The sequence below is a fragment of the Halictus rubicundus genome, chromosome 17 (assembly GCF_050948215.1).
Source record: "Halictus rubicundus isolate RS-2024b chromosome 17, iyHalRubi1_principal, whole genome shotgun sequence".
Taxonomy (NCBI): domain Eukaryota; kingdom Metazoa; phylum Arthropoda; class Insecta; order Hymenoptera; family Halictidae; genus Halictus; species Halictus rubicundus.
This window is the reverse complement of record NC_135165.1, coordinates 7,051,559-7,067,316: the sequence shown is the minus strand read 5'-3', so window position 1 is coordinate 7,067,316 and position 15,758 is coordinate 7,051,559. Positions and strand designations below refer to the sequence as shown.

Below are 15,758 nucleotides of genomic sequence, written 5' to 3'. Positions count from 1 at the left end.
TTTACAAAATTCAAGTGGAAAATTCGTGTGGATCCATTGATATTACAAACAGGTTTCCCTTGTAACAAAATGACAATACAGTGAGTACTAATTTAGTAAAAATTGGGTACGTTCAATTTTGTTTGCAATTTTACGTTCCTCTGCTGGTGACGAAATAAATGTTGCTAACAGACACTTTACAAAATTCAAGTGGAAAATTCGTGTGGATCCATTGATATTACAAACAGGTTTCCCTTGTAACAAAATGACAATACAGTGAGTACTAATTTAGTAAAAATTGGGTACGTTCAATTTTGTTTGCAATTTTACGTTCCTCTGCTGGTGACGAAGTGAATGTTGCTAGCAGACATTTTGAAAATTCAATGGATTTGAATTAACTGGAGTTCTAATTTAGTAAAAATTGCGTACGTTCTGTTTTGTTGGCAGCTGTACGTTTCTCTGCTGGCAATAACATTCACGTAAATCACGTACCAAATTGAAACACGCACGTAAGCGCGTCGTCGCCTGTCGCGGGTACAGAACACATTCCGTTTCATACCGCCGAAGCAGCGTGAACATTTCCAATCTCGATTTACTCCGACGAAGAAAGTACTCTCTCCACTCCAGACTGTACACTGTAAATACACACTGTAAACTGCATGGTTTGAGCTCCCCTTAATGCATCGTCGACTAGCTACCATTAGAGAATGAAGAGTTGATTAGTGTCCAACGAGTGAAATCCGCTTACCTTTTCATTTCACGTATGACACTGCACAGATAGCACGTGTTCCCTATGGCTGGAACAAACTCGATTGATCGCTCAAGAACTCACAGATTGAACTGAAGTCGATTAAACGTAGGAACGCCGTAGCTTATTCGAAAGGAAACGGTACAGAGTGCATCGATTGTCGCTGAATAAAGGATCGATCGTTCTATCACACCAGTAGTTTCTGTTCCAGCGTGTCCATTTTATGGCACAATCAACAACAATTGTATCTTAGTCAATTATATTTGTACAAATTAATTCGACATGAATTTCTTGTTCATTCGCAATCGTGATGTGCTTGAAAAATCTCCATTATATTCTACAAGGTAATTTATGAACAACAAATAACCGTTGAGACAAAGTTACATTCGCCTAATCGTGAGGGCTACGAATTAATTCGTATTAGTTAGTCGCATATGTCCGATTTTTGACAATGAGGTTACACAAAGTTTTTCTTCTAAATAAACTTATTGGTCACAGCAAGCATCATTGTAAACAACGTAGTCTGTCAATGAATTACAAGCTTCTTGACTGCATTCCATAGACGTCACATAATTCTACTGTCAGTATGTTGTTTTCCCATTTATATAAAACGAATAGATTGATTGGACGTTGAAATTCAATCATTTGAAAGTGAAACTAGTTTTGTAAATGAAAACTAAAACTAAGACCTTAAAGATCAGCCCTGTACCTTAAAAGGATATATAATGAATCATAATAATATAATAATATATAATAATATTTCTTGGTCAAAAAGCTTATTTGCATTCCAAAATCGGATATTTCATATGCAGCAACCTAATACACCTAATATGATTTATTTATCGGGTGGTTCTAGGGTGAAAATTTAATAAGACAATGAATGCATCAATCTTTTTCGAGGAACAAAAATGATTCGTCAATTTAATAAATGTGGACAACCATTGCGACCATCGGTGCACCTGAAGTCTCTTTCCTTGGCGAATAAACTGCATCGTTTCGTATTAACCCTCATACACCCCTTAATTTCCGTTTCTGAATTACAAATGAAATTATATAGGTTATAAATATAATTATAAAGAATTATTAAATAGTGAAATTGGCTATTATCATAACATTTTTGTGCAATTATTTCTGAAGAGAATATGAGGGTGAAAGGTTTCCAAAACGATTCCCTGTCGCCTATTCGCGATGATTCCTCGACCTCGCCAATTGTCGAGTGTTTTCCGAACAACGTGTTTCTCCCGCGACAGAGAACTAATCTGTCGGGTAAACTCCGCGCGAAACGAGTCGTAAATGAGCGAAAATGCGTGAGGATCGTCGAGCAATCGATTTCGCTCCGGCCAGAGTTCACCGTACCCCGTAGAACCCTAGAGATCGTTCGAAACCGGTTATGTTCCCCGGTGCAAGCGCAACGCTCGCGCATCATCCCCCACGATCATCGAAATTGTACTGGTGGTAGTGACCCCTTAAGATCCTTAAGATGAAAAATTGTACAGGGGGAGCAGCTGTTTCTCAAACCAGATCGTTTAGCGACACTGAAGCCCCACTGCAAGATCGAGAAGCCGCCACAATACACGACGTTCAAGCCGAGCTCGAACAACTGAAGATTTTGCTATTGTCTATTTTCTATCGATATACACACGCAGTACACGCACACGTCGCGCCCTAGGGGAGAGAAACGAGGGAGGAGGATCGCAGCGGGAAGGGAGAGAGAGGGAGAGAGAGAGAGAGAGAGAAAGATAGGAGAGAATGATGATCGAGTGTGGTGATCAAGAATGATCGATGGGAGGAGACTGAAAAGTAGCAAGCAATCAAAACAAGAAGACCGCCAACGCGCCGGTAAATCGCTCTCCCCTGTTCCACGGTTTTTCGTTCGTAAATGTGCATTTTTCTGGCAGAGCAGAGTCGCCAGATCAGGGGAATCAACTCGAATTGAGGGGAAATGTTGCCCTCTCCCTGCCAGTACCGGGTTAGTCACGTGACGTTATGACACATGCAAAAACGGAACGCGTCACGTGACCAGGCCGTGGCGGAAGCGTGGGGGAATAGCGCGGTAGAAGGGGAAGGTAGAGTGGGGAAACAAGTCTTAATTTGACGACTCTGGAACTTAGTCGCCAGATGAGGGGAGGTAGCACGAATTGAGAAGAAAAAGTTACCCTCTCTCTGTCAGTAGCGGGTTAGTCACGTGACACTATGACACATGCAAAAACGAAACACGTCACGTGACCAGGCCGTGGCGGAAGCGTGGGGGAATAGCGCGGTAGAAGGGGAAGGTAGAGTGGAGAAACAAGTCTTAATCTAACGACTCTGGAACCTAGTCGCCAGATGAGGGGAGGCAGCACGAATTGAGGGGAAAAAGTTACCCTCTCTCTGCCAATAGCGGGTTAGTCACGTGACATTATGACACATGCAAAAACGAAACACGTCACGTGTCCAGGCCATGGCGGAAGCGTGGGGGAATAGCGCGGTAGAAGGGGAAGGTAGAGTGGGGAGACAAGGGTTAATCTGGCGACTCTGGAGCAGAATAGATAGTTCCTGGAAGGAGTCCTCGCCGCGGAAATGGACACCCTGCGCTCCTTGCTCGCGTGTCCTCCTCTCTCTCTATTCTACAGCGTTCGGACTCTATCCATCGGCCGGAAATTTTGGAATCGATCGAATTTGAAAGTAAGTATAGCATTCTGGAGCCTGAGAGTAACGTCTGTGACTCCAGGTCAAGGATCTGGATCATAGTTTCCTTGGCCCACAGCCTTCGAAGTTCTTTTCTGCTCAGCGTTGGGCAAGTCATCTCGATCGTTAAAAGTTCCAACGGCAATTTTGAAATCTCGAAAAGTTGGATTGAAGACAACGAGAACGAAGCAACTAAAAGCTGGAATCTTATCACTGCCTAAATCTTCTAACACGTTGGGAAACTATGATCTAGAGGCGAGATAGTCATTGTCAAGTTCTCGCGAGTCTCTTCTTTCTCCTGCTCCTTGGCAAAGAAATGTTCTTAACTTATGGCGGTGGTTAAAAATGTTCTTTGTATATGGCTAGTTTTATTGTTGCATTTTCTTTTACCGCGAGTGAAACTTTTTCTCCTGTCCAATATACGAACAGTTATAACGACAGGCACCGAGTTCATTTGATCGAGCACTCTCCGCCATAAAATCTGGACCTTAAAGAAAGAAGAGTTCTCTATCGGGCACGTTATATGGCTACGAGGATATTGAGAAACCCATTAGAGCCGCCGTGGTCGATAGCAACGAGACCTTTAGTGTCGTTTTGAACTGGATGCCCGTGATCGGAGCAAACCACTGCCGAAGATGACCGACTTAGATCGCACCGGTCGCTATCAATTAAATGTTAACGCGTTCACTGGCTTCGAAAGAAAGCGGCTTATCTCGATGTAGGCAATTTGAACGGGTCATTTTTACGATTCCAAGCTTCCAGTCGATGATTCTCGGTATTCGTCTTTCGTCTCGTTTCGCGCGACTCCTTCCGGAAACCATTTTCTCCGCTTTGCCAGACTATCCGTATCACTAACGAGTGATTCTCGTCGTCGTCGGATAATATTCGAGATGTCTCTCGACTCGTGCTGTGCCAGCGAGCTTATTTTTTCTTTTCTTTTTTTTTTCCAATTTTTGTCGCGCCGACAAAAATCGCGTCCCGAATTTTCGCACCGGCGGAACCCGAGAAACCGGAGGGACGCGAAAAACCCGCTCGCCAATTCCTCAGCCGATAGAGTTTTCTTTCGATAGTGTGATGGTCGTTCTCTCGCAAAATAATACTGCCAGTACACGTACGTTCCGACTTTTCAAAAAACAGACGAGAATAGAGAGAATCTGTACGACAAACACCGGTCACAGAACCAATCAAAATGAGAAAACTATTATGAATCGTATTTATAATGCTTACGATAATGTTGTTAATAAAGCGGTGATTTTCAGCAGCTACTGGTTTTATTCGTGATAACGCGAACGCAACGCAACGTTCTGAAACTCCTCTCTTTTTCTGCGCCGCCGATATTATTATCGAGAAAAACCTTCAATAAAGGAATTGTGCAAGAACCGTCTCGTGTAATTAATCCCCGATTCCCAGCGATTCCCTGTCATTTCGATGACTGAATATATCTCGCAAGTAGACTGCGGATCTTCATGCAAAATAAACATTGTCAACCTAAATTGCAACAAAGTACAGAAAAAAAAACCCGTTTCCTTTTTTTAAAGGCCCAATAGGTTAACAATAATACGACGATATTTATCAAATCTTTTCATGTTTTTACTGCTTTGTATTTCTCCCCTTCGCTAAAATCGGTAGTCTGCTCGCAAACAATACGAACTCTCCTTTTATATTTTTGTTAGCTGAAAGAGAAGAATATAATTGCAATCGTTAATATTTTCTATATTTTGTATAATTTTCTACAGTCCATAGAATAATATACAAAAGCAAACTTATGTTACCAATAATATTACGGAAACACTTTCGTTACATCTCACAGAAAGTTGTTGGTAATATTTTTCTTCTTTAGTTCCACGTATCTAAATATTACCTATTTGTAGTAAATAAGAAGTAAATTGATGTTATAAAAACCACATCAGACTTGTAGCAACTTTTTTTCTTAAAAGATATTTATTTTATCTTCAGAACAAAGGTATGTACAATTTAAATTATAACATATAATTATCGATTTCCACTAATCCCATAGCCTCTTTAAGTTGTTACTAGCATGAATGTTTATTGTAACTTATAATTTTGAGTCAGTGAAGAACAGTCAGCTGATAAGTTAACATATAAAATTTACGCTGAATAAGATACAGGGAAAGAATTATAGAAAATTAATTGTAGTACAATATTAAAGAAATATTATTTGTACTATCCCAAATTAAAGAATTGCTATTAAAAGCGTTTCTTCATTCCAAATTTAAAAATGTAATGTCCATTGCGATTTCGCGGACTACGAAACACTATAACCACCTAGCGGCGAGTCCAGAACTAAAAAGAGCGTTTCCCGTATACTAGGCAACCCGTTGTGCATCGGTACACGAAGGGTTGCAGTAGTTCAGGCGCTGACATAGTTCGATTGTTTCCCTGCAGGTGGCAGCAGCAATCAGTCATAAATTAAATAATACTAGATGGAAAATCAAAATATTCGCTGCAAAAATTTCGGTGCACTGACAATCGGCGATAACGACTATGTTCACACATATATATCTGTACGGTCAAATGTTTGCTTGACGATAAAAAGAATTTTAATAGATAATCGATAATGCAATTGTCGATCACACAACTAATTAAATCATTTATCGAATCGATAATTTATAGAGCTATTTCCGTTACTTCCGATTACTATCAATGAAAACAGATAAAATCGTGTGTTGCGACTAACAGCGAAACATTTCACTCGATAACGAAATATTGCGCAACATTGGTTTCAACAGATGCCACAAGATGTACGAGACGTTCGAATAGGTCAACCACTCCTGTCACTGACTCAGACAGAGTCTACATATAGTCAGCGTCTCGTGAGACGTACTCCTCGTGTTAGCGTCTAGGTTAGCGTGTTGTCCGGACTTTTGACGCGTCGTTTTTTCAAAATTCCTTCCGAATTCGAGCCCGTTAATGTAAATTGCAATTGTCCAATCATGGCGGTACGTGTGCAATTCGAGAACAACAACGAAGTCGGCGTTTTCTCCAAACTGACGAATTCTTACTGCCTGGTCGCAATTGGCGGTTCCGAGAATTTCTACAGGTAACAACAGATAAGATAATTGCTCGCATCGATCTCTCTCTTCCTTCGAACAAACAAATCCTTCAGAGCTATCTTGGAACAGTAATTCTGCAAATTACTGTAGATTCTGTGAATCTTACGAGCTCTGATTGCTTTCGCGCAAAGTGCAATGAAAACATTCGCTGCTAATAACATGCATAACATCGTAATTACAGTGTATTCGAGGATGAACTATCCGAGATCATTCCTGTTATTCACGCGTCGGTAGCGGGATGTCGGATTATTGGTCGACTGTGTGTTGGTAAGTAACAATTAAAAATTGTTAACTGCAAAAAATTTAACACAATCAACTATATAGAAATTTTAAACAAGATGAATTTAATCAGGAAACAAAAATGGTCTCCTGGTACCGAACACAACGACAGACACAGAATTACAGCACATACGAAATTCACTGCCAGATGACGTTAAAGTCCAGCGAGTAGAGGAGAGGCTCTCTGCTCTTGGTAATGTTATTGCATGCAATGATCATGTGGCTCTGGTGCACCCTGATCTCGACAGAGTAAGTGTTTATTATTGGTAGAGACGAGAGCAAATTTTATATTTTATTCCTTTTCTATTTTAAAAGAAACTCTAGCCCTTTATTTTTATTTTCTCTCTCTTACCCCTTACTAACGTTTCTCAACTCCTTTCCTTTTCTGTTGTAATAATTTGGACATTTACATTTCTCACTGTTAAGGCACTATGGTGTAAGCCGTGTCCTGGAGGAATTATTGCATCAGTGTGTCTTCGACCCCCTGATAAAGCTAACTGCAATGCATGCGAAATGGAAAAATAATTCCTCCACGAGACAGCTTACATACAAAAGCTTGAACCATTAGAACTATATAACGCCGGACCATGAAAGCCTCAAGTCTCTAATTTGAATGTTTGTTTACAGGAAACTGAAGAAATTTTAGCCGATACTCTAAAGGTAGAAGTATTTAGGCAAACTGTGGCAAGTAATGTCCTAATAGGTTCATACACCGTGTTATCGAATCAGGGTGGTCTGGTACATCCGAAAACTTCTATACAGGACCAAGACGAGTTGTCGTCTTTACTACAAGTGCCACTTGCTGTAAGATCGTTTAATACAGCTATATAACAATATACGCAGTGTGCAAAAATATTTAGCTATTTATTCTTGTATTAAATAGGCAGGAACAGTAAATAGAGGCAGCGACGTAATAGCTGCAGGAATGGTCGTAAACGATTGGGCTGCCTTCTGTGGCATGGACACAACCTCGACAGAACTCTCAGTTATCGAAAGTGTCTTTAAACTAAACGATGCTGCCCCAGCCGCGATTACATCAACTATGCGCGCGTCGCTTATAGAAAGGTAAATATATAAGCGAATTTTTGGATCTGTTACTTAATTGATTGTATCGATAATCAACGTTTTTTCATTTGTTTCAGTATGTCGTAAATGAATTAAAACTTTCTAAGAGAACGTGGACAGTTTGGTGAATGGTAGAATTGCACTGTGTACATAAATTGAATATTTATGTTATATTAAATTAACTGAGAGAGTGGTACATTGCAAGCGACATACCTGCAGAAACCATACTTTCTTTATAATTCCATCAATAGACTACGATAGAACTGTAACGTAATATTCTGTACCAAGGTTTATACAAAATGTATCATCATTAAGTTCTACCTGATCACCACCATAAGGAATTTTTACTGCGTACCGTGATTTTGAAATACCTCGTACGAAAAGACGGACGGCGACAATTAAATACAAGAAATAATTACTTACCTCTTATTGTTAATAAATGATTACTTACCGAACGTCGATTATATGTTGCGATATAAGTCCCGTGGATTTTTAAATATTTTAAGCTTTTTTTTAAAGTGTATACAAAAAGAGAATGTACGATTTCATTTTTGTCGAAAGTTCTTTCGAAATTCACGAATTTATAAATATAACTGCATATAAAACGGAAATATTTTATTGAAATATATTTCAATTGATAATCTCTTTGAATATAAACATTTTTTGTGTCAAAAAAGTAAATCATTTCAATTCTGACTCTCTAACTGCCTTATATATAATAAATGAACTATTGTAAACAACATTGTGCGGACCAGCCTGCTAATTCAGTTTATTACAAATAAAAAAAAGGGAGGGCAGCCTGGATTCTATAAATTTTGATTAACAAGACTAGAGTAATGGTAATTGTTCAGCATGTAACAACTCGGAAGCAGCAGCGGAATCTGCACACATAACTAATGTAATACCTGCTTGATAAGACGCAGGGATACGAATGTGAGTTGTACCAGTATTAGCATTACTAAGCTGTCGTGTTTGAGTCATTGCTTCTCGTACCATATTTACAACTTGCCCTGAAAAAAGGTTGAAATATTACACTTCGTCGTAGCAATTAACACGAATGATTAATTACGTACCGAGAACATTGAGCTTCCGCCACCTATGATTCATAGTGGCGAGTGGCGTTAGATCTGTATTAGCGTTCCAATGAGCCAGAACATCTGCTCTCCGAATAAGCAATATACTAGGACTTACAAGTTGATGCCACACGTACTGAAAGAAAAATCAAAACTCGATACGATATAAGCGACTAACGATAAGTTTCTACAATTTTTTCAACCAACCTGTTCGGGTAAACACTCTAACGGATTGGTTAAATATATGCCTGCCTGTCCCACACCAAATATCATTTGATGATGCCATGCATCCGGAATATCGCATCCTTCTCCACAATGTTGTAAATTCAACGTTGCGATGGGCGCAGCTCCTTTAAGAGAGATTTTACACTTGTACAATAAAGATCAATATATTTGACAATCGATTTTGATCAATATATTCGACTTTCTCAGTTGCACACCTTTCGAAATCCAATAATGCAGCCAGTGAGACAAAGAAACTTTTCTTTCCGGATAGAACGCGAAGAATTTCGTGATAACTGAACCGTTTGTACACGAAGCTATACCTCGCGCCAAATCTCTGTGAGTCGATCCGGCTACAGATCGGCTGTACAAATATCTCGGTAATGCTGAGCCTGGTTCTCTTTGTCTAGTGTTCACACCGTTTAGTAACGCCTCCAGCGAGAATGATACATTTAAAGCCAACTGTAAAAATGTTCCTCGATTAGATCTCCCATCATTACTATGCATACAAGGTAACCAATTATACATACCAAAGCATTGATCGCAGAAGTAGCACCGCACGCAGACGTTTCAATTTGGGTAACTTGTTTCACCGTAGCTTCCTTCTCGCTCCATAACATAACTTTTTCTACCGGTAAGAGCCCATCTAATCGTTCATTGGATAATTCGCTTTCCTGTGGAAGAAAGAAATTCGTATAAAGCGGTACAGATTTTGTACAAGATCGTAATGCTAAAGCATATTAACTAGATTCGAATCGCCGCTCTGGTTGAACTCGGCCTGTTTATTGAGCATCAGTTTCTTTGCCATGATACGATGATAAAGGGTCGAACTGAGATTCACTCTTCCAGAGTTTATATTTTTAAATAACAGCTTCAAGTAAGAGCTCTCCGAGACTGAAGCCATCGAAGATTCAGCCCACAGCTCTGATTCGGTGTCTCTGTTATCACCGGGTGAAATAAGATCTCCACTTGTGTTGTGATATCCATAAGATTCTCGCAACGGACATCCTGTATTACGATATAAGCCGGCAGTGTCCCATTTTTCTATAAAATCATACATAGATACGATCTCTGTGCAGATTCACTGCTCAAAACAATTGGGGAACATTTTATTCTCATCGATGTTAAGTTTACTTGTCTGTTAACATACCGAGTGCCGGCTCAACAGCCTCAAAAATTCCATAAAACAAGAATAATTTATTGAACGAAATAAAAGTAAAAAGTTACCTCGGGGGCGTAGTCTGTGCACTGACTCTGACGAATATTTCATAATTTATTACACAAAGTCAGATTATCAGGTGCGATACACTTTCATGCATCATTGTTTACTCTCTAGAATTTGCAGGTAGCTGTGAAAAATATGAAAAAGTAACAACCGTAATACCATAAATCGTCGATCATACAAACAGAAATTGACGATCAGGCGTGGTTCCTGAGGGATCAAGATGCGTGATACTGAAAGTATCAACCTTCTTGCATTTTGCAGATCTTAGATAAATCAAATTTTAGATAAACCTGGACAAATAATTTCGTCTCCCATTTCTGAGAGACGCGGCACTCGAAGTGTTAACAAGGAGTTCATGCAATTTGGTTCAAGAATGTAAATATTGTATTTATACCTCGCTACCAGAACTTTTATATAATATCCCCTAATTGTTTTTAGCAGTGTACATTCGCGTGGTAGACCAGAAATAAAGTATACCGGTTGCGCCACTGGTACTTGGCATCCATGGCGAAGGATGAGTTGGTTTTACGCTCGGTTCTGGTGTAGGTTGGCTAGTTGATGAACAAGGTTGAGGTTCTACACGATTCACGTTCTGTACGCTTTGTTTTAGATGTTGCGACGTAGATGCAATTCCTTGTCGTGATACAACTTTACCGCTACTTAAATCGTTTAATACTGGATCCTGCTCTACGTTGTCTAACGCTATATTCTGTATGTCTTCGTTTATAGAGGCCAAGTCGCTATCTCCAGTGTCCTGTGAGGATGATACTGCCGTGAGAAACGAGTTACGCTTCCATCACGATCGTTCAATACCTGTTCGCAGGAAGGCCCAGGGTCAAAATCCATTTCTAAAAAGTCCATCTCTGGACTGGATCTACCGCTATGAGATTGTCCGTCCTCCTCGCCTTCTTCCAGTTGTCCGTGGTTCGCCTCTCCTCTTTGAGCCAAGTGAACCGCGTCGTCGTTCCCCTTGTATGTGTAAATACAATAATCTTCCCCGTCCGACATGTCGTCCTCGTTTCCAGAACTAGAATCTCTCCTCTCGTTTTGCTCTCTCTGCGTGCTTTGCTACAGAAGAAAATCGAATAAATATTTATACAACAGCAAGCAAAATTATATTTACCAGGTTCGGGTTTCTCGAATATATCGGGATTCTCGAGAATAATCCCGAATGTGGCCAGGAATCCAGAATATTCTCGAGAATCCAGAATATTGCACGCCTCTAGTATTTACCTTTTGCAACCCGCTCGGCCCTGCCACTTCTCTGTTTCCATTAATATTAGGTCTTAAGAAACAACACGTCCCTTGACTTGTAGAGCCTACGCTGCCTCCTATATTATTTAGTACACATTTAGAAACATAGGATCTAGATGACCAGGCGCTGCCCACTTCAGGACTAGAATCTGAACTGCACGATACTTTTGATGGACACTTTTCAATTCCAGATACATAATCTACGTTGTTCTTCATGTCAATATCCTCGTTTGGTCTAGGTAGCAACATGTTCGGTGGAATTGTCGTTGCAACGGATGCTGTGTTATTTAAATGTGTAATCGGATTGGATGCGGTGCCAGTATTGTACGAGACTGGTACAAAATTATGATTCGAATGTGAGTTACTTTGGTTAGAAGATAAGTTTAAATGCATCTGAGGCTTAGGCAAGTTTAAAGCGCTCGTGTTCATTATAGTCTTATGCTTCAATTGACTCGTGACAGTAGAATTTACAGTTTGAGGCTTGATGCTATTGGTATTTAAAAATATGGAAGATACACTTGCGTTCACCATGTCCTGATTCGTGTCTTGGTCCATAGAATTATTGAAACCAGATGTGGCGGCTTGCACGGATCTTGTACCATTAGCCAATGCGACCGAAGGCATAGAAGTCAGAAGGTTCTTGGCACTGTTCTCACCTATCTTATTATTTAACTTTAGTTGATCTCCACATAGTCTACTTTCGATCGGTTGATTACTATTACTTTTCTTTAAATGTCCATCCACTTTTGTCTCCGTTTTGTTTTGGTTATTGCTTGTACCTTCTTGAGAATTCATATTATCTGGAAAAAGGAAGGGATCAATTTATCTATTAAAAAGTAAACGAGAACGCGACCGAAATGCGACTGACAATTTCGAATTATCGAGTTAGCGAGAGACTTTATTACATGAAACGGAATTTCACCAGAAGGAAAATGTGTTGGCAAGTTTTACCTTAAAATTATCTTTCCGACGGTTTAATGATTAGGCGGTATTCAACATTAGTGTACTCTTGCGCGAGTTTACGGTATAAATGAATCGAGTGTCAGTCCTTGATTGTTAGGTGTACTGGGAAAAATAAGACCGTGTGTTGTTCGGTTGTTAGAATGCAGCGGTGTCAAGTGAAAAGAACGAGAGGCCTCACTAACTTCGTCTCCCGTACGAGTTCCGGAAGTCAGCTGATTGTTAGAAACAAGTGTAGGTACGCGAAGATTCGTTGATTAGCGTATTTTTTTTCGAAATAAATCTATGCAGTCATTCATAGCGATAGGGAACAATGTCGCACATCGCTTTCGTTAGAAACGAGCAGAAGTGACTTCGAAACAGAATCGGTCTGACTTGTCTCTTGCGCATTAATTAGATTCCCTCGGACTTTCGATATTTACAAACTATTACCGCACAGGTTGCATACGAAATGCATCTATCATTTGCCTGAAAGAAAATGCTACAGTCCGATTCCGATCGCAGTTCTATATGTATTCTATACGATAACAACTCACTGCTATCCCCTCTATCATTTTATATCCTGCTTATCTCGTTATAGGAGCGAGCGAAAAAAGAAGCTCCAGTCACACGATGCGAATTAATGGAAAACTCCACTTGGGCGCCGTCTTTCGGTTTGTACACATAACAAATTCTACTACTTCTATTGTATTAACATTATTGTATTAACATAATTAATATTCTATTGTACTGTATTAAGTATAAAATCTATTCCAAATCAGACCTGGGCATTTCTCAAATTCTTTGAAATATTATTTCAAATAACATCTTATTTTAAGTTATTTCTTATTTTCATTTCAACTAAAATTTTTCCAGGTCTGTTCCAAGTTCATAAGAACAGTCTTTACGTGATACCCCATTCTGAATATCTTCCGAGATTTTCTAAAATGGTTTTGTCCTATTCTTTTATATATAAATGTCAAATAATTGAACGAATATTTATTATTATTAACTTTAACTGTTAGATGTAAGCGTCTCCGTAGTTTTCAGCATCGTGTGATATCGCCTTTGAATGCTTTGCGCTTAGAAGCCGATTATGTGGAGAATATAAAATACACCACAGCCTACTCTTACTAGAATATACACACCACAATAAGAGCTCGTTGGCCGACCTAGGGAGTTGCTACCAAAGCTGTCAATTTTAATTCAGACAATAGAAATTTATAATACAGATGAAGAAGATCAACCAAATATTCAGTAAAAAGCTCTATACGAATAACGATAAATACATGCATGATTTATTTATATTTGTACATTAATAGTTTTACCGCCGAAGATGAATGTATTATGGTATTATCTAGAAACTATAGGATGTAGATAACGTTGGACGACTGAAAGGTTCGACATCGCTAGTCCCTAGAATAACACGTTGTGTTGTTTTGGTTTAGATCGAGTTTAATGATTTCCTTTGTCCCCGATTCTTCGTGAAATTATCTTATTATATGCACTTTTACATTTTATAGGTGTTTTAAAGGGTTTCCTTTGAAACTATAAAGTGGTCGAATTGGAGAAGAGAAACTATGTTTTCTTGCACGTGAAGAGTGAAATCTAATCTTATCAATTAACAATCGTCCACGATGAATATTATACGTATTAATGCGAAAAATGTGATCTTCGTTCTTCTGGCAATTCTGATGACCACTGTGAAACATGTTTCTATGGGTTATGGTAAATATAATGGTCTCCAATGTTTTCATAATTTTTTGACAATGTGTTTTCATGAGACATTTTCTTCACAGATAGCATGGTTAGTAACATAATGAAGGAGGTGAATGTAAATTCTACACCAGCATACACTAATAAAAAGGTAATACCACAAATTATTTCATTGCCAATTTCCGAAACATTTATTTTACAACTGTGTCGTTTACAGGAGGAAATATCCAGACTATGCCCAAGTGGTACTATGTGTTCAGAACTGAGCGGAGAATGTTTAAACTGTAATTTAAATTCAAACTGTGTATACGGGCAAGTGTATACTGCAAATTGTACAGTCTTAGATCAGATCGATTGTATTGTAAGTAAAGTAAATATATACAATATTCTAGCATTTCTTGTTTGTGCAATAGTAATTCATGAATTATACTTTTAGGGTGAACAAACCTTCCAAAAGAAGTACATATGCCGCTATTGTTATCAAACAGAACATTGGGAGCACCATTGTCAACAGAAGAATTCTTGCAGTTCTGTGGCTTCTCCTAGACAATACTATAAAACAAATTGTACAGTGAATAGTAACATTCTCTGTCTGGGGAGACGCAAATTCATGAAAAATTTACTGTGTAATTGGACTGTAGGATATAGGTGGTCTACCGCTCTAATTTTAAGCATTACTTTAGGAGGCTTTGGAGCTGATCGGTATGCTGTTATTCTACTATTAAGTAGTAGCCTGGTATTACTATTAAATTGATAGAAGTACTACTATGATTTTTAAAGCATAAATATTCTATATTGACTAATATCCATTGTAGATTCTATTTGGGTCATTGGCATCAAGGAATTGGAAAACTGTTAAGCTTTGGTGGTCTCGGTGTATGGACACTGATCGATGTTATACTCATTTCTGTAAGATACTTAGGTCCAGCAGATGGATCATTATACATCTAACTGCCATTCGTATAACATAATCTATATTCTTTACAGAAAAGGATGAAATTTATAGTTTAATTGTTGATAGCAATGATTGATCTTATCTAAATTTACTATGTAAAATATGAACGTTTTATTTATTATGTCTAAAAGAACTGAATTGTAATGTGATATGTATATATATATATGTATGTTGAATCATTCTCATTCATAAATATAATATTTTTATTAATTTTAAGTTGTTACCTGATATGTACAATTTCTTAAGTGTATAAAAACAGATATTGTTGATATATCTCTGAAATATGTAATAAAATATTCTTGAATAAGGTTTTCGCTTATCTATATTTATTTATAACATTCCTATTCTTTTTTGAGTTTGTTCTTTCACATTAAAATAATTAGTAAGGTAAATTCAAATGTTACGTAGCAGACGATACTTGCCAACATTTACATTCCTCTTTACGGCGAGAGCGAAATCTTTTTTAAAAACAATTGAACATTTTTTCCCGTTTCAATTGTTGTTATAATTAGCAGCAGAGAGGATATGAGAGTACTCATGCCCGGGGTTTTTTAGGCCTCCA

The 15,758-nt window shown here is 38.5% G+C and overlaps 3 protein-coding genes across 4 annotated transcripts; 2 read left to right on the top strand and 1 right to left on the bottom strand.

Annotated features, from left to right (window-relative positions):
* Positions 1–6,190: 6,190 nt before the first annotated feature.
* On the top strand, positions 6,191–8,609 carry Eif6 (eukaryotic translation initiation factor 6). The gene is made up of 6 exons (XM_076803039.1): positions 6,191–6,455; positions 6,650–6,735; positions 6,821–6,996; positions 7,375–7,551; positions 7,631–7,812; positions 7,890–8,609. Exons 1-6 carry the CDS (start codon positions 6,349–6,351, stop codon positions 7,897–7,899), a joined length of 738 nt encoding a protein of 245 aa, XP_076659154.1. The 5' UTR covers positions 6,191–6,348; the 3' UTR covers positions 7,900–8,609.
* LOC143362663 (uncharacterized) lies at positions 8,413–13,030 on the bottom strand. The gene is made up of 11 exons (XM_076803027.1): positions 12,732–13,030; positions 12,538–12,651; positions 11,566–12,386; positions 11,146–11,400; positions 10,810–11,086; positions 9,853–10,151; positions 9,638–9,781; positions 9,326–9,569; positions 9,093–9,235; positions 8,886–9,021; positions 8,413–8,822 (listed from the first exon to the last, which is right to left on the bottom strand). Exons 3-11 carry the CDS (start codon positions 12,379–12,381, stop codon positions 8,641–8,643), a joined length of 2,496 nt encoding a protein of 831 aa, XP_076659142.1. The 5' UTR covers positions 12,382–12,386; positions 12,538–12,651; positions 12,732–13,030; the 3' UTR covers positions 8,413–8,640.
* A 652-nt stretch (positions 13,031–13,682) lies between these two features.
* On the top strand, positions 13,683–15,504 carry Amx (TM2 domain-containing protein 3 almondex). Of its 2 annotated transcripts, none has more exons than XM_076803040.1 (6): positions 13,683–13,923; positions 14,049–14,253; positions 14,325–14,392; positions 14,459–14,602; positions 14,678–14,943; positions 15,057–15,504. In XM_076803040.1, the coding sequence occupies exons 2-6, from the start codon at positions 14,163–14,165 to the stop codon at positions 15,190–15,192; spliced, it is 705 nt and encodes a 234-aa protein (XP_076659155.1). In that variant the 5' UTR covers positions 13,683–13,923; positions 14,049–14,162; the 3' UTR covers positions 15,193–15,504. The 2 variants fall into 2 exon arrangements, with proteins under 2 accessions (XP_076659155.1, XP_076659156.1); XM_076803041.1 differs by having other exon boundaries at positions 13,921–13,967.
* Positions 15,505–15,758: the final 254 nt, after the last annotated feature.